Source organism: Argiope bruennichi, chromosome 1, assembly GCF_947563725.1.
Source record: "Argiope bruennichi chromosome 1, qqArgBrue1.1, whole genome shotgun sequence".
In the NCBI taxonomy this organism is placed as follows: Eukaryota; Metazoa; Arthropoda; class Arachnida; order Araneae; family Araneidae; genus Argiope; species Argiope bruennichi.
The window spans coordinates 114,009,075-114,031,043 of record NC_079151.1 but is presented as its reverse complement, the minus strand read 5'-3'; the positions used below and the strand labels follow the sequence as shown (position 1 = coordinate 114,031,043).

Below are 21,969 nucleotides of genomic sequence, written 5' to 3'. Positions count from 1 at the left end.
TCCAATAATTCTTTTTAACACTCGCTATCAGAACAAGGAAGAAAAGCAAAATACGGAATTCACAAAAGTTATTATGTAGAGAATTGTAATAGTTCGATTTTCATCTATTCTCTTTCCTTTGTCACAAAAAGGTTTGAAAGATACTAATATGAATAAATGAATTGTCGAATTCCAAATAAGGTCTCAAACAATTCTAAAGAATAATTATTAAAAAATTTTTTAATTAGAATTCCAAAACATCAATGAAATGATTTCTTAATGCAAATTTAATAATTATTTAAATATCTAAGACGTATTTCACTACCAAGCAAAATAAATAAATAAAAATCTAAAAAAAACAAACAATGCATATTTAAAATTAAATGCTGAATATCTTCTAACTCGGTATCAATATGAGTTCAACCACACGTTGCAAGTTATAAAATTAGAAGGAGTTTTTCTTTTTCTAATTATTTATTTATTTATCCCCCCCCCCTTTTCCAAGTACATATACAATGAGCATAAAATTGTTTTGCACTCAAAGCCATGATGCAAAGTTCAAAATCAAGCAAAAATGATTAAGTTCAAAACATGTCACTGTACTCTTGCCGCCTACTTTTATTGTTTCTAAACTAGACAGGAGTGACTTGGAACTCCCACAGCAATTTGAGAAACCTTGTGTATCACGCGATGGTGTAAGAAACCGAGAGAAGTACCAAACTTTTTTCCTCGCCAATTAGATATTTTTATTTTGAAACAATGTTACTGGATGAAGAACCATTTAAATATGGCAGATTTAAAGAGTAATGAAGCATATAAACAGAAAGTAAAAATTGGCTTTTGTTCCGACAAGAAAAGGTAAGTTACCATGGGAAAAGGAAGAGGGAAAAAAAAATCTACACTCATCTTAACTAGTATTTAATACACTGAAATGGCAACAGTCACGCATTTTGAATGTTATAAATGCTTGCAAGTGAAATCCACTGTGAGAAGAAATCTTTCACTCAAATTTGAAAATAAAGAAAAAAAAAGGATGCGAAGTACTTAACTGAAGAAAATGTGAGAGAAAAAGGTTTTTCAGTAAGACTGCCATTTAACACATATTTTAATCCACGCACACCAAATTGGAGATAAAAAAAAAAACTAGCTTTAATTCAATAAATAAAAAAAATCTGAATAAAATTATATTGTCTCCGAACGCAAGATTTAAAAGAATTTCAAAAATAACCCGATTAACAATGTAAAGTTCGAAAATTCTTCCGTACTATGTTTATGCAAAACATAATAATTCAAAATTCCGCAATTCGCGTAGCAGTCGCTGAGAACTAAAGATTAATACAATAAACACAATATTTTGAAATTAGATATAAGTAAGCAGTTGCGAATCGATTCTAAAGTCTACGATACAAATTTTTCCGAACATCATATGAAAAATGTAATAATGTTCAAACTTATTTATCGCGTAGCAGATGTTTTGTTGGGTAAAGAATTTGAGTTATACTATGGTAAAAATATAACTCAATATATATATGGTTATACTATGGTAAAAATATAACTCAATATATATATGGTTATACTATGGTAAAAATATAACTCAATATATATATGGTTATACTATGGTAAAAAAAAAAAACTGCGTAATAACAACTTTTTTTCTGGTATCATACTACAAGTCTGGTTACGACGCTATCATACCAATTAATCGCAACACAGAATTTTTCTACCTCTGTTTAGAATATTTTTTACACCACTCAGATTTTGCATAGATCCCCCTGGACTACAAAGAGAGGGGGGGGGGGGAAATGAAGAGACAAGACTTAATCTCCAGCAAGTACTGTAATTATCTGCAGATAAAGAAACCTTACACGATAAGTAGAAATCTTAAAGAAAGGATGGCTGGGTAGTCCTTTATTTAAAAAAAAAACCAGTGCCGTGACGACTTTTTGTAGCTAAGAATAAAATGAAGACATTCAGAGACAAAGATTAGACTGCTAGGGAAAAAAGTACAGAAAATTAAATTAAATTGGAATTCGATGATGACATAAGGTAGTATAAAAACGGAAAGGCACGAGACTCTGAAAAGTGTATGAAGATCTTTTTTTAAAAAGTTATACTATGAAAAGATTTATGGTATAACTTTTAATTAATTCTACGTTAGTTAAACCGTAATGTAGAATTCAATTACTACATTAAATCATTCCAAATGGCAGCAATTTATAAAGGTCAACGCCAAAAATGTTGGTCAAATTCATATTCCACTAGCATGTATCGTGGTAAATACCTACTTAGGCAATGAAGTTGTTTCTAATGTAACTGAATTCGATGCTTTTTAGAATAGTTAAATTTCCTTTTGCAAATAATTTTTGTACATAAGAAAAACCAAACTTAAAATAATCTTCAATCCAAAAACAGTGCACTTAGTATAAACCAAAATTGAAAATTTTAGAATTCAGGCAGTTCTGATCAAGCTACCGATATTGTGCACACATGTCTATAATTTCGAAAATTTATCATAATAAGAAATGTGTCTTTTAATTTATTACCAAAAAAATTTATTAAATTTACAAATATCTATGAAACTCGCATCGAATGAATAACTTATTGTATATCCAGAAGCGTCGCATTTAATTTACTAGAATGTCAAATTAATGCATAAACTAAATCTGGATTTATTTTATAATTTTTTTCTACCCATTCGAAGTTTTGTTCAATTCACTTACATAAAATGCATTTTATGTAGAATAATTTAAAAAAAAAAAAAAATTATAAAGCATGTAAAAAGAAGTAATTTTTTTTTTAATTTCACATTAAAAAAAAAACCTAACCAGATTACTTTTTTTAAACAACGGTAGTTACAAAAACAGGTCTACCGCAATGATGTTTAGGTATCGCGCCAGTACAGTGGCACTATGAATGTCGTTATTCGCTCTCATCAATTACCTTCTTGTTTTCGATTCCTTTTCAATGCATTAACACACGCAAAAAAGTCTTAAGCTATAAATAATCGATTTCTAGGAACAAACAGTTTTGTTTCCAAGAATAGAACAGAAAGAAAAAGAAAACAAATTAATCGTCTACACAACTAATGATACTCATTATTATTTACCAAAAAGTAACGTAATATGATAGTTTGTTTCCGATATTGTAGTTTGATGAAATTATATAACCGCATAACAAACCGCATCGAACAAAAATAAAACAAACAAATTATATGAATTAAATTATTATTTAGAACTCTCTTAGAAATATTAAAAAACATTTAAAAGGGTAAAAATTCGTGCTCACGTAATAGAAGTTAAATGCATAGAAGCAATTTAATTCTCGAATTCACTTTGTGAATTGCAAGGGGGGGGGGAAAGATTAAGATGACACTGCGCAGTGTAAGACAAGTTACCCTTAATATTAAGTAAGTACATTATTTCCTAGTTATATCTGGAAAGTGAGTGTCACGTGGCATGTACTAACTCTATTGGAAACTTCATTCTTTATTAGGCAAGCAAATATTTCGAAATGATATCAGCAGTAATTATTAAGGTTAACAGAAAATAACCAGGTATTTAAATGTTCAATAAGAACTGTAACAAAATACTGAAATTTTCTTTCGTGTATCTTATTTATGGCAATCGAATTCCATTTCACACACGAAAGAATTATTGGGATCACTTTGAATAAATAATAGAAGAAATTCTTATATTCATTTTGTTCCTCAGCGCTCCAAATAATTTACCAAGGAAAAAGAAATTCAGTTTGGTTAGATTAATCTCCGTTCTGAAGAATAGGATGCATCTTACCTTCAATCATAGTCAAAGGATGAAAATAATATTATGACTTACGACATTCACTTCCGTATATAATATCATTTAAGGAGACACTCAGTGCTTATAAATACTGTTATAACTCAAATCAGAAAGGAATCTGAACATTTACACTTGATGAACTATTAATACTGCCTTAATATTTTGTAATTCTTAAAATTTCACGTTTTGAAAACTTTGCTTATTTGATAATTAAGCTAATAACACCAAACTGATTTGCCAGCGTATACCTCGCCCCTTTATCTCAAAAGAAGCAAACTAGTTTGCGTTGTGGGAAGCCCGCCAATTATCTGACATAATATTCAAATTCGAATTCTCATTTTCGACAGAACTAATGATTTTAAAACACAATTCCAGACATATTCTCCGTGAGAACAATAGTCAGAACTGAGAACCAGGTGGCAAGTTAAATCCCTACCATCATGCCACTACGGTAAACCTCAACATGGTTAAATGAATTGTAATTATTTTCTATAAACTGCACTCCATTAATTGACCATGAAAGCATTCTACTCAAATTAGATTTTTTAAAGATTCCTACACATAATTGTCAAAGTTAAGAAAAGGAGAGCTAAGAAAAGGCCACATTCAAAATTACTTAATACACAACTTAAATTCATTGTTAATTATAACAGAATAGTAATTCTTGATTTTTAATCAATTTCAAAATAAAAGGTATAATTCATTCTTTTTAGCACACGTAAACAAGTTGTGAAAAGCAGCAATTTAAAAGAGACACATTCTAATACAAATGAGAGTTTTGCAATCATAAAATCAAACATGATTAAACTTTCCAAATTATTTCAAAAACAAATATTAAATCTAAAATTAGAAATTAATTAGACAAAAATACTCTTACACGTTTCTTTTTTTAGGTAGATTCTTTAATAATACCATCATCATGTTTACATTCCACTACAGAAAAAATTAATTTTCGAAATCTCAATTGCAACTTCCAAAATTTTCTATTTAAATAAAATTAATGAGTTTTATTTATTTCAAAACCACTATTAGTTTTAACTTTTAATACCTTTAAATGCTCATTTATTCACTATACCAAAAGTATCTTACAAAAAGCAAAAATAATTTCTTCTAAATTTGCAATTAATAAAATAAGACAAAGGATTTTTTAACACATACGAGTAAATATTTTATATAACGGAACTTCTTTCTTTAAATAATCAACAATCACAGAAAAAACATATAAACCGGACTTTTAATGATACTTCCGTGACGCAATTCAAGCGCACATATCAATTTAATTTTACAGATCTTTATCATCTTGCAGGTGGAAAAAGGATGCGACGTCACAATAGTTCGAGAGACAACTACAATTCTGTTAAATCCATGGTTATGTCTTGACATATTTGAAACTTTACGACAATTGACTCCACTGCAATGAATACTGCCATAAAAAAACAGAATTAATTTTTTGAGCGTATTATTTTATTAAGTGTTGTATTTCGTTTCTTTGTCAGAAAGAAGAACCACCGCATAATAATTCATTTTCCAACATCTTATCACGAGCAAATAAAACTCGGAAAAAGCGTCGCTCAAGTGCCACTCGGCGTAATGAAACGCTTCCACTATTAAGATGCAGGCCGCTCTAATTAGAATCTTAAGAGGCCCGCGAAAAGGTTCCTTTGTCAGGTCACGTCCAGCCAGAATGAATACGCGCACTATTATTTCGGGCACTGAGAACACAAGACCTTGACCTTTGCAATGTGTCACCTCAAACAAGATTAACAAGATATTACGAAATAGGAAATGTTATTCAACAACTTCATTCTTATTAAATAATTGTAAAGATGTTATTTATTTTAAATTATCGTTTATGTTTTGCCTTTATTTTACAATAACATATCAATGGCAAAAAAAGAATTTGTAATTATTTGATTGTATAAAATAAATTTTACAACAAATTTAATAGAATCTGATCAAATTTAAGAGTCTCTCAACAAGTGTCATTCCATTTGTGAAATCTAATATCTGAAAGATAGTTTATACAATTTATTTTAACATCATTCAAAACCGGAAAGCATTTACAAAGTAGAGGGCCTCTTTGATTTTTATCTGCGATGTTTTGGATTGATTTCATTTACGCCGATGGTATAAGGGGATGAATAGGAAGTGGTAATGGAACGGTCTTCATTCGCAAGTTCGAAACCCTGTCAATCGTCATTCACCATTCATATGATTAAGCGTCACATTAAATGCATCATGAGTACTTCATACATATTTGGAACTTCAAAAAAAATCGTCAAGAATCTATCAGTATTATGAAAAGGATAGGGAAGTAATAGTAATGAAATCCATTGATAAGAATACCAACTAATGATTAGTTGTTGTATGTGGAGAAAACTACATTTTCCAAATGGTTTAAATGTTGAGAAGGATATCCCATTTACAAATAAAAATTTAATAATAATAATAAAAATAAAAAATCAGAAACAGTACGATACTAGTCCACCTTCGGTTTGGATAAATGACACCTAAATATCCTATGTAGATATTTTCGCTCACATAGCAAAAAGATTTAGCGCTGCTGAATGTCCGGTTTCGTAGCTACAATGGTCAGAGGACGAAGGTGACACTTGTGCTTATCCCTCTTATTCACACCACATCAAAGGAGGGATGTTGTCTGATCTGAACGGATTTAACGTATACAGCGGATGTTGGTGAAATCGAGACTAGAGCTGCTGATTCTATGGTCTCCAAGCCGAGACTTTAGCCAACCAAGCCAACATGGGAAAATAAAAAAAAAATAAAATAGACATGATACAGAATAAATATATCCCCTTTCTATCCAAAAAGAGAGAACGAAAGAAAGAAAGAAAAGAAAATAGGCTTTACTTCCTTTTTGTTATCTAGGTTGGAATATACTCCAATCACTTAAATTCCCTTTACGAAATGCAAATATCAAACTGAATGATAAATAACTCGCAGAAAGTGAAAGAAAGGACATGACATTCCCTAGTCGACGCAATTCTTTCGACCTTCAGCGCATAAACGGCAACGACATCCCATAATAGCCAACAATAAAGACAGGTAGAGCGACAACAAAGGAAAGGCAAGAAAGAAAGCACTTCCACGTCTCAGAGATGATGCATCCGATGCAATATTTTCATTTTCTCCTTAGCGTGTGGCGCAAAGAGATTTCTTTCGACTGCCGATAAAAGGTATCAGGCGATGGAATCTCGAGCCGGCTGTTACACTCGAGCGTCACTAAATCCATAACTTACTCTCACTTAATAATGCTGCCTTGACATGCTTAATGCTCCCGTATTATGCGCTTTTTGTTTTCAGTCATTATTTATTCTAAGTAAACTTTGCTACAAACTCAACATTATTAATCAAAGTAAAGTTAAGGAAATTTTTTTCTTCTGTTATTTGTTTAGTTTGTTACTTGAGAAGTTTCCGTCGAAACGGAAATGTATATGTCACTGGGACACTTACACTAACAGAAAGTTAATCGAGTTGAAATGAAAAATGTGCTGAGCTTTCAACTCAAAGTGCAATAAAAATATCAGCAAATTCTAAATTAATCACGAGTTTGAATTTGTGTTTTTGGTTTCATATAATTTCCTAGTAGAAATAATTAAGGGTAAAAACACTTGCCAAAATGAGCACAACATAAAACTTGCTACACTGTGCCTTACAGATTTAAATTTAAATCACTTATATTAAAAGGAAATTTTCAGTATCTCATTTGTATATGCATATCTCAATTCTGAAAAAAGGGTGGAACATTACCTTAATCCCTTAACTGTCCAATTATTTTGATCTCAAAACTTTATGAAACGAAAATTCAACTTTTCAAAGGAATAAATTGGATTTTTTGAAACAACATTTTCTTCAAAACAACATCAATTTCTTTCTAATTTTAAAACAACATCTGTAAACATCTCTTCCTTTCATCTTTCCTCTTAGCCCTTTTTTGACAAAATAAACTCCTCCTGACGCATGTGCAAAAGTGTGGCGGATTTCCGAATTAGAGAATGGACGGTATCTAAGCCTTTCTTCTCTGACAAAACTGGCTGTGCATGGGCTGTGGTTGTCTAAAGGCAATTTCAACTTTGGGATTAAGAGTTATTGGTTCGAGACTCGATTCTATGTCCACGTGCATGAAACATGTTGAAGTCATTGGGGTCAAATGTCTGCATACATGAGAGTCTGATGATGAGGTTATCGGCTCAGGTGTAATATTCGCCATTTGATCACAGTTCTAACATCAGGACCGACCAAAAATTATTATTGCGTTGCTCCAAGGTAAGTTGTTCATTTGGCTACATCAAATCTAACACAGCCCAATATTTTCAGAAATCGCATCAATGTATTGCATGAAACTTCGGCACTCATCATTTCGTCACTTTTCTTATTTTACAGCATTAAAGTACTTAATAACTTTCAAAATTTTATAATTTGACATTCGACTCATAGGGCATTAAAAGTCATTGAATATTACAATGCATTTTTGTGTTAGTACTACATTATTTCTTTTTAATTTGACTCGAATACTCCACAAAAAATTTAATGAAAACAAAAATTCAAACATAAAATAGACCAAATTTCACAAGTGAAAAAACAATTATCTATTAAATCCAGATTTATCAAAAGTGTTACTTCTCCAGCATTTCTTTGTCTGTGGCTCACAAATAAAGAAAACGAGAAAGAAAGAAAAAGAAATCGGATCTCTATTGAACGTATCCATTAAAAACGTGTGGTACAGAGAACCATTTCGCTTATCAAGGTCTGCTTTTATTTTTACTCCACGGTCAACACAGAAGTAATCATTAAATCAACAATGGATAATAGATTACAATGGATAGTAGTGCGTAATACAAGACTGGGTCTCAGCTGAAAGGAAATCAAATAACTCATTAGAGGAAATAAAATTCTCCTAAGAGTTTGACTTCGGTATTGCGCAACCCAAAGAAAACGGATTTCCGTAAGAGTCTAATAACAATCGAATTTACATTATGATGCATCTATATAAAAGCGTTTAATCATTTTAAACTACTTTTCTTATAAAATGGAAGCCTTCCCCGTTATTCCGACAGTTTCTGATTACACGACTCGTAACCTCCTTTGTATTGTTTGAAAATTTAACAGTGATGTCAAGATGACGTCACGGAGAGGCGAAATGTCACGAAAGTCATACAAAAACAGCCGTCCTTTCAGCAGGAAATAAAAAAATATCGACAACAGCTTTCCATCACATCGATTTGTAACAGGTACCTCTATATGCGACTGGCTGAAGTTGTCAAGGATACTTTCCATGTTTCCTTTTATTATTATTCCCATCTCACGGCACGCATACATCAGTGAGGTATTTATTATATTATTTTTCATAAACACTTCTGAATAAAGGAAATGTGGGACGCGCGCGAGACGACCTTTAACAATCACCGGAGGAAAACCGCAATTTCCATACGGGTATCGATGAAGGCAGAGATAATTAGTCATTGGTCGAGATAATTAGTTATTGGTCTGATTATCAACATTTAGTGTATTCTTATTTTGAATTCTGATATACTGGTAACATTTCACGAACTGATTTACCGTAAATATTGAAGGTTATTCTGTAAAAATCATCTCAAAAAGTGTATTACGTTAAAAATCATGTATGTGTATCAATGGGAAACTTTTGACACGGAAGTAAGATTTGTGGTAAATTCATCAATGCTTAAATAACAATCTTTACATTTAAGAAAAAATAAACTGTTTACATCAAACCCATTTTTCATTGATTTAAATTAATTCAAAGTTGTAAAACTAAGTTTCATTTTTTTTCAGCATAAATAAACTTTAGTTCAGTATATAGGACATAACTTTGTTGCAAGGATAAAAAAAATGAGAAGAAAGAAATTGATTCTTTTAACATCGAACTCAAATTCAAAAATGATTTTCTAGAAGGAGAAAATATATAACAACATCTGAAAAGAAGAATCTGTTTTTACTCCTATTTTTTACGACAAAAAGCAAATTTCCAGCGACGTTCCAGACATTACTGAAACTTTTTTTTTAATTATTATTATTCCCTTCTATGTGTTTTATATTTACATTATAACGGATATTAAGATCAATGCAATAATCCTCTAAAATCATCTATTATAAAATGGAAGTAGACAAAAACATCATATATCCATCATGCGTTTGGTACATATCCTTACTACCATTTGGAATTTAGTTTATAACTAAAATAAATTCTAAATAATAGTTAACATCCTATTTGGAGCTTAGGAATAACATCTTATTTTGGAGTTACAAGAGCGTTATTGTATGATGAACCTAGTTATTTTGAATAGTGATCAAAAACATTCACCTACCCACCCACCTTCAAAATTTTCAAAATAAGGGATCTTTAAAGCATTTGAGGGTCAAACGACATCTTACCATTAGGTCAACGTGCCTTACATTAGAAACGGATATCTAATGTTAAATTTTCAAGTTCTGATTCAAGGGTGAAAAGCAGGAAGATATAAATTTAATAAACTCCACAAGCATAGCGATACATCAATCCATCTTAGCTAAATCTCTACTAATAATAAAGGGAAAATGCGCGTCTATTTGCTGGCATCGTCCAGGCCAGATGGTTTGTTCAATTTTGGCCTACAGCTACCAAACTTAGCTTGTATATACTTTGACGGATGTTAATATGAATCTCGGTGATTTTCTTTTTAATTTTTATTAGAATTTTATTTTACTAAAAATTATGAGGAAGTTAAACGTTCTTCAACGTAAACATTTGAAAATAGATTACACAAAACTGATTTTTTTCCCTATCGTCTTAAAATTTGAAAAACTGCGTTTAAAGCTATCCAATTTATTAATCGTGAAATTTTTCATTCATTTCATTGTTGAATCAAAATTCAAACAGTTTTTATTGTTTCACCAAATGTTTAATCGCTGCATTTTTTTTTTCTATTTCTGAAAGCTACAGATGAATAATAAATAACATATACAGATATCAGGTTATTTTTTTTAAAGTTGAAAAGAAGATAAATGAACAGTGGCTAACTTTTGCCGATTAGTTCGAAATTCTTATCTAAAGAATGTATTAATACACGGAGTAGCCCATCCGAAACCAAATTATAAACTTCAAATACGATTTAAGCTTTTCAGCTATATTTATGAAGTCTAAACTATAATATGGCTTAAAGTTTAAGAATAAATAGACATTTCAAAATTATATTCTCAAGGAGAACTTAAACAAATAAGTACTTATCATCAATTTAAACATATAGAAAGAGAATTCTGACTAAAGTAAATATTGCAGTTACTGATTTTCCTATCCCGATTCGAAAATTAGAATACAATATAAATGTAAAATTCAGCAATAAAAGCAAATAACAGATGTAAAAAGAAAATCTGCCAATTTGTTTTTATAAAATGAGTTGAAAATGGCACAACACACTGACCAAATCATAATGTAATTAAAACTGTCAGTCTTGTCAGTCAGTTAAATGCATTTAGAAGTGGATAAGCAATGATATCAATGATTGGTGGGACTAATGGTTGATAAGCGGATAGATATAAATGTACAAATCTGCTACAGAAGCGACACCTCAGATAGAGATCCACCAGAAAAGCAAAGATTTCAAACTTGATGGATGGTTTCGACTTGCTTGTTTAAAAGTTACAAATTTTGGAGGCAACAGATTTCAGCGAGGAATACATTGCAACCATACGATAGGAAATAAAATATATATATAATAGCTTAATATAATAACGCAACTTAGGAAATTAAATTCTAACCATCCTAAGAACAAAATAAGATCAAAATGAATTACCAACAGCTAACCCTACTCAAGATTTGATACCATACCACATCAATATGATTCCTGCAAAGAATTATATTATCTCATCTGCCATTTTTTTCCCTCTCTTTTTGTTTGTCATCACGCAATTAAATTTTTTTATGTATTCCACTTTCATTAAAATGGTAATCTAGATTTATTATGTACCATGTTTTTAATGCCGCTTTTTCGCAAACAATTGTAATGGCGGGAGGTTAAGGATCTTTGAATTCAAGATCTTCGGCAATCCAGTGAAAGGTGGTTTTGGTATATGTTAGCTTACTATAAAGAAGTTTATACTAAAAAGAAAAAAATCTTTACGACTACTTTGTAAAAGTACCATTTTGTGCTCCCTATGTTTGAAAATTATAACCTTTATTACTAGTTTTTGTTTCCAATTGATTAAATTTCGGACATATTTGTATCCAACATCTAATCTCGATGTATGCATTTTTCGTCTGTCCAATCTATCGCGCTATTTCAGGATATTACTGTAATCGTTTGGCATTTAAAGAAAACAACAAGCCATTAAAATAAAACTATTTGATGAAAGAAAAATAATTGAATCAATAAAGCAAACAAAATTAAATGAATATTCCATTTCGGAAGGAAGTTTGAAATTTTTATTGATACAATTTTGGCAATTATTATAGTAAAGTATCTCGAAGTAGCAAACAAAAGCTAATAAAGTATACAGAGATAGAAATACTATATGATTGTATAAAAAAAATTCAATTGAACCCATTTCATGCGTATAATTCAAAAGACTAGAAAAGACAAATTTCCATATTCTGGTTAACCAACCAGAATATGGCCAGAATATCCATAGAAGTACTTTGTGGTAGCAAAGTACTTCAAGTATACCGTTTCAAAATGATATGATACATTAAAAATTCAAGAACCAAGGCAATAAAGAGGAAAAGGAAAAGAATACAGGGACTCACCTGTTTCTGGAATTTGGGTTATGTAAAATAGTTTGTTGTTGGTCCACCTCCACAACACATTTCGTTCCCAATTCAATTTCTGAAAGAACGAAAGACATGGCATCAATTTCAAATGGAAAACCTATTTATAGCACTGTTTCATTGCATACATACATTAAAATAAAATGTAATTTTAAACATACAATTAAATGTAAACGAAATGTACAATTACATATATCATGCAGATGGGACTTTAATATACAGCATAAGACAATGTTCAATTGATTGCTAAATGATATGTGATATTACAGTTCTCATAAAATTGTAATATTACATAACCCCATCTGAAAAAAAATTGAGCAGTTTTATTAGGGTAAAAAATTACAGTTATTAGTTAAGATATTATATAAATTACAATTAGTTAGGAAAAAGTATGGAACATCACAGCAATGATAATAATGTTTTAGTCTTGATTCCTATATCTTTATAGTATTTAAAAAGATTAATTATAGCAATAATAATGTGCAAACAAAACAAATGTTTTCAATAGTTATACCCCACACGTGTGAAGAACAGTTATCAAAACTTGAAAGTAATTTTGTAAAATATACTTAATAATATTCTAAAACAATTACAAAAAAGAAAAAAAAATTGGATGGAAAAAAAAAGACTGATATTATTGAAAAGCTTATTTTTTCGTTTGAGAAAACTGGATTGCCCCTCCCTTCGATAATTATGATAATTATAATTAATTTCGATATTCTTCGAAATTAGTGAGAAAAATTGTAACATTTCAATTAAGTCTTAAATAAAATTTTATTAAAGGTTTAAAAACTAGTCTTAGTGATTACCTAGTAATCAAGAAATAACTACCTACCGAATTTGGTAACTCTTAAGTCCAACGATCTGCGTTTCATATGATTTTTATTCTTTCAAAGCGCGATTTGCAGATAGAATGAGAACTTACATATGTTGTCATACTAAAATGCAATTGCTACTCGATTCCTTATGTAATTAAGTAAAATTACTTACTTTATATAATTTTATTTAAAGTATTTTTATCATAATTTTTGATTTAAAATGTTAAATGTTGTCTCATATAACAAAAGCCCTCTAGAGCCAGCTCATCTACTATTTAACAGTATTATATTTACAATGTATAACTATTCAAAAACTGATGGAATTTATTTATGGGGCAATTCAAAGTAGAGGCATTTGGTAATATGTATCCCCTCTCTATGGCACCACACTATATCCCATAGAAAATGAGAACTAATTAAATAATCCGATTCAAAATTTTCAAGCTGACTGCAACATAGAAAAAAGTAATATTATTCACGAAGCATTTCGCAATAAATTAAGTTTGTCTGTCTGCTAAAGTTTTAAGAAAGTAGAAATAGTTGCAGCTTCTACACTTCAAATTTGATTTAATCACAATAGAGCAGAAAATATCCAGAAACTCGGAGAATTTTCGAAGAAAAGTAAATATTTAATTCCCTCAACAAATAAAGGAAAGTTAATTTATAAAGAAACCAAGGAACAAAAGGTCTCCCTCAAAAAGAAAAGAAAAAAAAAAGAAAGAATATCAAGCATACTTTAAATAAGACAAGCGCGCTTTTATTATGGCAATCTAAAGAATTTGAAATTATAACTCTACCGTGGAAAATCTAATAATGTTTTCCAAACACTGTTTCGGAATGGGGATTTCGCACACACTCATAAAAAGCATCAAATAAAAATAATATTAGTAAACAAGTCTTTTCTTTTTCAAACAATAACATGTTTGTTAACGTACTAAAAGTTCTTACTTTGTCATAAAATTAAATCGAATTTTTTGTTTTATAGTTTTTATGAAAGATTTTTCCAAATATTATTCAATTACTTTAGTTTCTCAACTTAAGATTAATAAATTATCAGCAGAGCTTCTTATTCTTTGTAGTTGTGGTAATCGACGAAATTTAAACAATTTGATCACTTCATGTCTAGCCATAGAAATTCAATTAAACTGTCGAAAGGATTGAACGTCGGTTAGTTAAATTAAAAACCTTCTCTAATTTATTTATTTTTTTAAAAACCCAATCGATATTGGTGTTAATTCTGATAAAATTTTTGTTAAACATATTATTAAAGTAAAAACTGTGAACATAACTGGTTAAAACAGATACTGAATTAAAAAAAAAAAAAAAAAAAAAAAAAAAAAAACTTATTTAACAAAGGGTTATATGTCTCAGGCTGTTAGTTGCCAGAACCCTTTGGACGAATTTATATTAACAGAACAAAACTTTGCTTTTAAAACTATTTATTTATTGAATTCTTGCTTTACCGTGAATAATGACGACAAGCTTCAGCTTGCAACAAAAGTTACAATTTCGTTCGACAAATCGTTAAACACAAACAAGAAAAACAATCTGCACTTGTTATCGATTTCGTATTCAGTTTCATATTGCTCGGAGAGAGGTTTTAAGAGACATTTGACGAATAAATCAAATATTGTTCACGTGCCAAGAAAAAAAAATTCTTGTTAAAAAGAACCAATCAACCTCAATTTCCACAAGATTTTCAAATCACCATTTTTTCCTTCCCAATGACTCATCATCAATCTTGATGCAGAACATGTCCACCTACAGCTCGTTTTGCAATTTGTTCAGCTAAATGGCCTATATATTCTATGACACGGATCATTTAACATCTTTTCACATTTATTCCGTAAGTAACTGCACATTTGATTATTTTCGGAATAGGGCTACTTTTAAAGTTACATCGTAATGAACGCTTCACGAGGGAATTAAGACTGTAATGAGGCGTCAAAGTAAGGATTTAGGAAGATTTTAAAATAGAAAATATTTTACCGATATCTTAAATGAATGGAAATTCTACTTTGAAAAAGGCTGGATGCAGGTTTCAACATTTCGTTCACAAAATCTTTACTAATATTGTTTATAACTGCAATGTGGTTGATTCGTTTTTTTTTTTTTTTTTTTTTTTTCCCGTCTTTTCAGAACACAAAATCCAAACAGAAGTTAAAATTCAATTATAAATAGACTAGAAAAATTCAAAGAAAGCAATGCAAAAAAAAATCTATTTAATAAGTTTTCAACAGTATTTTTAAGCCATTAAACAAACAATCATACAGTCAATGGAAAAAGATATTACTTAATTTGATCAAGGTAAGTTTCTTTTTTTTTTAAACTGTCATGCAAATTTATTTACATGACAACATAAAATAAAAGATTTAAGAAAAAAAAGGATCGTACTATTTATAAAAAGGTTTTATAAACCATTCATTTGATTAAAGTTTATGACATAGAATATTATTTGAAGTTTCATTAATTCTAATATTCTGCTACCAAGCCAATAATTGACTATAATGAGAGAAAAGCTATAAAATCTTGTTTTTTAAGAACATCAGAACATAAAAGAACATTTATTTCATTCATGAGCATTGTAACCATTTACTATGTTATCGTGTATCATCAAGGCATTAATTTCTTTTGCAATAAATACATAATTTCGCAAATGTAATGTAAATGATTGAAATCAGATGGAGACTTTATTTTTAAACTAAGTCTTCAGAAATACGAAACAATTTTTTTGGAAATGGCACAAAGAAGATTTTCTGATAAAAAATTTGTGAATGAGGTACACGCTCTAAGAAATGTTATTAAATTTGTTGACTTGTACGCTATGTTTAATGATTAATCCAATTCATAAAAAATGCATGAGGGTTATCAGTTGCTTTATTGATGCGCTTTCGTCCACAGAAATATATCGTATGTTCAATTCATAAGTTTGTTTTCTATTGAGTGATTACTGCTAATCTCTTTCCGCAAAAAATAATGCAACTTATACCGCTGATCCTGTCTATATAGAACTTGCATTTTTCAATCTTAACATGAAAATACTACTAAAACCCAATTTATGATTAAAAAATATTTACAGAAAATGCAACTAAAATAAAAAGAATCATTAAAGACAAAAAAAAAATCACAAATTAAAAATTTGGCAATCATTAGTCCTTTAAAACGCAATTCTACTCAGAAATTGACGATTCCGGAAACGCTGACAGACAAGAAAACATTTTCAAGGCATTGAGGATGAGGAAATGACAATAGATGAATACAATAAAGCATTTCATTTGAATGTAATTCATTTGAAGACTTGTAATTTTAAAAAGCATTCTGACTCAAATTGTTTTGTTCGCCCCTATTAGACTATAGAAAGAAAAAAAAAAAATTCTAAAAATATGCCAAAGTTCTGTTTGGAGAAATGGCCAATATAGTACCACAGATTAAATAAACAAATTATAATAGTATGCCAAAGTAGTATTTAAAAAAATGGCCAATGTAGTACCTAAAAATAGATAAACAAATTCTAATAATATACCAAAGTAAAGTTTGGAGAAACTGTTAATGTAGTGCTTAAGTATACATAAATAAATTCTAAAAAAAAGACAAAGTTTGGAGAAATGGCCAATGTAGTACCTAAGAACGGATAAACAAATTCTAATAATATGCCAAGGTTTGGAGAAATTGTTAATGTAGTGCCTAAGTATACATAAATAAATTCTAAAAATATGACAAAGTAAAGTTTGGAGAAATGGCCAATGTAGTACCTAAGAACGGATAAACACATTTTAATAATATGCCATAGTAATGTTTGGAGAAATTACCAATGTAGTACCTAAGCGTACGGAGACAAGAAATAAAATACTGTGCCACCCTCTGAATTCGACGATTTAGTATATGTACCCGCCGACTAGATTCTGAAGGGAAAAAAATGAGACCCTGTTTTTTACTGATTTAAGCTATATTCTCTGCGGCAATATCAAAAAATTAATGTGATCCATCTATTTTCAAAATAAAATTCAAATTCTTAAATTTAAATCTTTTTCAACCTTAATACCTAATTCAAATTTTCAAAGCATCTAACAACTGAACGGTGGGGGGGGATGCAAGAGAAAAAATATTATAACACATTTCCTACACTAATTCCAATGAATTATCAGCTTAAGTTACAGATAAGTGCAAGAAAATGCGCCAAATAGAAGCGTTTGTGTTTTTAATGGAATCAGTTGTTTGATATTTTTAAAGGAATTAACTCCAATTTCAAACAACAGCTACAATGGGAATGGAAACCTTCCTTTGGAGAAGCGCCAGAAACTCATGAGAGCACACGAGACAGATGACTCAGCTTTATCATGGTGAGGTCAGAGCCAAATGACCGGAACTTTTAAGTGCTTCATGAGCGCAAAATGTGTAGCGAGAAGTCTTTCAGCGCGAGATCCTGACCTTAATATTCTTCGTAACAGTTGTTAACGATACAGGGTTCCTCAAACAACTCAGAGAACAAAATGGGCATAAAAAGATAACCGGCACACCTACGTAGTTACAAATGAAAAAGAATCTTTTACATCCATCTGTGCAATTTTCGGCCAATTCTTGAGTTTGCAGAGCGAATTGTGCAGAGTACCTGCACGCTGAGAACCATTTTCCTGCCTTAGCATACCTATCACTAATTTGTAAACGTAATATTGATTTCACAACTGAAATGAATTCCGCTTCCTACTTACTATTACATGCTAGAATGAAATCAAAGATTCATATCGGATGAAATTCCATGGAATGTGGAACAAATAGCTTTCTCTAAGATTTTCAGGCTGAACTTACGAGATATGATAAAATATATGCGACGTTCTCCAATGGAATTAATGAAGCTTTTCCTAATTCAGGTCTCGGTTATAATTTTAATCATTCTTTAATTGCGGAGTTTAATTTTCCCATTCATATGCTTAATATAGAAATATATATATAGTTTAGGAAGCAATATAGCAAACTTATAAATTCATAAAAAACGTTACTGAAAATTTTTCTTTATTTTCATATCTCTTTGGAGTATTTCACATATTTTGGTATGGTACGACTATTTTCAATTGAAAACCTGTTGAAACACTTAAATAACCAGATTTTCCTCTGTGGTTAAACGAAATTTTAAGCATTTTTATTGCATATTCATACATATCCAAAAGTATATCAACATAGAATATTGTCATTATAAGTGTTCTAAAAGTCTTTGCAAAGACTGCAATTGGAAAGGTGAACGTCTTAAATATATGAAATATTTTTGAAAATTAAAAGAAAAAAAATTTAATAAATCATGTAACAAAAAATTATTTCTTTTATAAGGTACAAATATTTATTAAACCTGCAAAGATCTTTACAGATCAAATAAAATACAATTGTCAAACGTTCCATAGATTATGGCAAATATTCTATAAAACAAAAGTTCTCACACTTTTAAGCATTGCGGTTTACTTTTTCAAAATCGCATCTATACAATCCACTTCATTGTTGGAGCAATGGTTTTTTTCTTTCTTCTCAGATGAATAGCATACGCTCTTTCATGAACTTTTTTTTTAATTGACCAAAAAGTAACTTTTAAGGTAACATTAAAATTTTGCAAATTGTAGAACGACACAAATACATTCAATACAAAAATAGATATCCAAATTTATCGAGACACAACAAAAATTGTCTTAGAACTCTCCAGTGTGTCATGATCTACAATACAGGAAATCCTTGCCCTAGATATAACATCGTTTATCTGAATCAATGTTTAGAAAGGTGAATAACTTGTTAAGACATCGGGCCTTTTTTAATAAAATGTTTGGGAAAAAACATATATAAACCAAATACAAAACCGATATAAAATTCCAGTTGGTTTTGGAATAGAAATATAAACATTTTAAAAGCATGAAAAAATGTGTGATTAATCTTTCATCTTTCACATCCTGGTTCAACGATTTATCCAAAAAATTAGTCATGGCATGAAAAGGAAGAGCCTCACACAATACCAGCTAATTCGAACGCAAAAAAATCACACATGACTCGAACATGTCAACGCACAAGCATTATTCGTAGAAAACAAGTCCTAAACCACAATTTGCAAACAAAAAAAATTTTTTTTTTTTCCTTACACTTTTAAACCACAGTGAAAAGAAGATTAAATACGAAGGGAAACAATATCGACAATATTTTTCAAAAACGGTGAAAGTGAAGAAGTAAATAAGCCTCAAGGCATGCTGGAAGGGGACAACACATCAAATGATAGTGGGAAGGAACTGGAGTTTAAAAAAGAAAAAAATTGTTGCGAAGGAAAGACACTCGAATCGAGACGAGTTTTCGCAAGAAAAGGTGTTTCTGCCGCTCGAAATGCAACAATTAGGGCATCGCTTTTTCCAGGGTTCTAAAAAGCTGAAATTAGAAAAAAATAAAATAAACCTTTCCGCTCCACATACGGACATGATGTTGTTTGCGTATTTTATGTACCGAAATAATTGGAGCGTATTCCGAAGTCGAAGATTAAGCCTACAAGTAAAAAAATAATACACTTCCTAGGATCGGTCATCAAGTGACATCTGCTTTCGAGACGCACCTTCTACTGTCTTTTCAAACAAACAAAGAAAAAAAAGCAGGAAATAGCTTTAATAGTTTAAAAGAATTATAATATTACTAAAAATTGCTCACTTGTAATTAACAAATAAAAGGAAAGAAGAAAAAAAAAAGAAATCAAGTTTCTGATGGGTATTTATTCACATTAAATTTTGAGAATTCGAGGAAAATTCAGCATATCCCTGAATAACACTTGATTTTTAGAAACTTTTTCAGTTGAGATTAAGATGCAAAGGAACGCTTCTTCGAACAATTAAACATCAAAGAAAATAAAAGAAAATTTTGATTTAAATAGATTTGTTTATAGTAATTAACAACTTAAGTGGGCAGTACGAGAAATGCCGCATAATCCATCATAAGGCATATGTAAATTTATGAATGTAATTCTAGTGTAATTAAAAGCATCTGATATACTTCAAAAGAATTCCGAGTTCACCACTAATATCAATGATATTATCTTTAATAAATATTTATAAAACGAAATTTGTTAAATAAATTAAAATTCCTTTTAAGAAGTTTGTAGCATTTAAAACGCCATTTAGTGACAAGGAGTCGTTTGTGTTACAGATTTTTCAAGATTTTACTTCTGAAATACCTTACTTCTCACTTATTAAAAAAATAAAAACATGAAAATTTACTTCGTATAGAATTAACAATTTAGAATTTTTATGAAAGAAAAAGATAACTAAACGCAGCACTTTTTTTTTTTTAGATAAAACAAATTAAGAAAACCTTATTTTAATACCAGTTTTCATTTTCATCAACAAGCATACTTTAAAGAACCTAAAAATAAGCAATAAAACTAGCTAAAAAAACGTTTTCTTAAATACGAGAAAAAGTCCAAGACTCTTTTGCTTTGAAAATAATTAATTAGCTGACAGTAAAAAAAATTACCAAAAGTTTACAAAATTTTAAAATATGCAACAATATTTTTTTAAAAACAACCACAATCAATCAATTTGCCCAAGAAAGAAAAGCAAACTATGAATCCTTTGTGAACAATGACAAGATTAATCACTTAAGCCAATCTCAAGGAAGAGGAAAAAAATTCAGAACTTTCATCAAAGATTATAAAAGATTACAAGCTTCAAAATTTTCAGTTATAAATCCACAAAATAACATCATATTCGGGTTCCCGAATTTTCCAAGGTACTATTTTGTAACAACATTTTACACGGAAAAGATATTTCCGTAATATTTCAAACTTTTTTTAATATCAGAAAAAAAATTAATAGCCTAGAAGAAAAACTGGGGTTTGACAAAACATGCGCCACGAAGATAAAATCGAAAATCTCTTGCAAAAGCCCAATCGATTTCGTCTATAGAATGTACCGAGCTCTGTATTCTTATACATCCCGATCTTGAGGATCCCATGTTACAATGAGATAAAGTAATGCTGCGAAACTAAATCGATTTTCGTCTCTTCTTGGTGCTCTCAGGTATGTTTGAAAAAAAGAAAAAGCAGACTTCGGTATTTTATTTGGCTTTGCAATAGAATCCTCACATTCTTAGATATCATTTTTATATCACAGACACATAAAAGAAATATATAAAGTCAATTTTGCTTCACTGGGTTCCGTGCAGCACAATATTAGAATTTATTTCAACTATGGCATTTCTAAACGCTTGGTTGTTAATATATAGGAGGGATGTTTTATATCAACCTAGGACTAAGACAAGAAGACATGCAGCCTTCCCCCCTCCCCTTATTAATTGAGGATTAGATTGTTCGAAAGGATTTTCATAGCACTAAATAGAAGGGGAGGGATGACGGGAAAGTTATATTCAAGAAAAAAAGTTTGGGAAAAACTGCAAACTAGTAAAAAATGATTACTTTTTCTTTCAAATACGACTATTTTAATTTTCTATTTTTGTTTCATACCAAGAAAGTATAACCAACTGCCAAAAATTGAATTTATAAATAAATTTGATTAATGACTTTATCATTGTTTATTTATAGATTTAATGAATTTGCTACATCTATTAAAATATTCGATTATAAAAA

General features: G+C 29.9%; 1 protein-coding gene across 3 annotated transcripts in view; it reads right to left on the bottom strand.

The window, feature by feature from the left end:
- Positions 1–21,969, bottom strand: part of LOC129968895 (kinesin-like protein KIF13A) — a 151,301-nt gene that overhangs the window by 75,942 nt on the left and 53,390 nt on the right. For all 3 annotated transcript variants that reach the window (XM_056083230.1, XM_056083238.1, XM_056083247.1), the window contains exon 2: positions 12,538–12,616. In XM_056083230.1, coding sequence (XP_055939205.1) covers positions 12,538–12,616 — 79 coding nt within the window. The remainder of the gene's footprint in view (positions 1–12,537; positions 12,617–21,969) is intronic.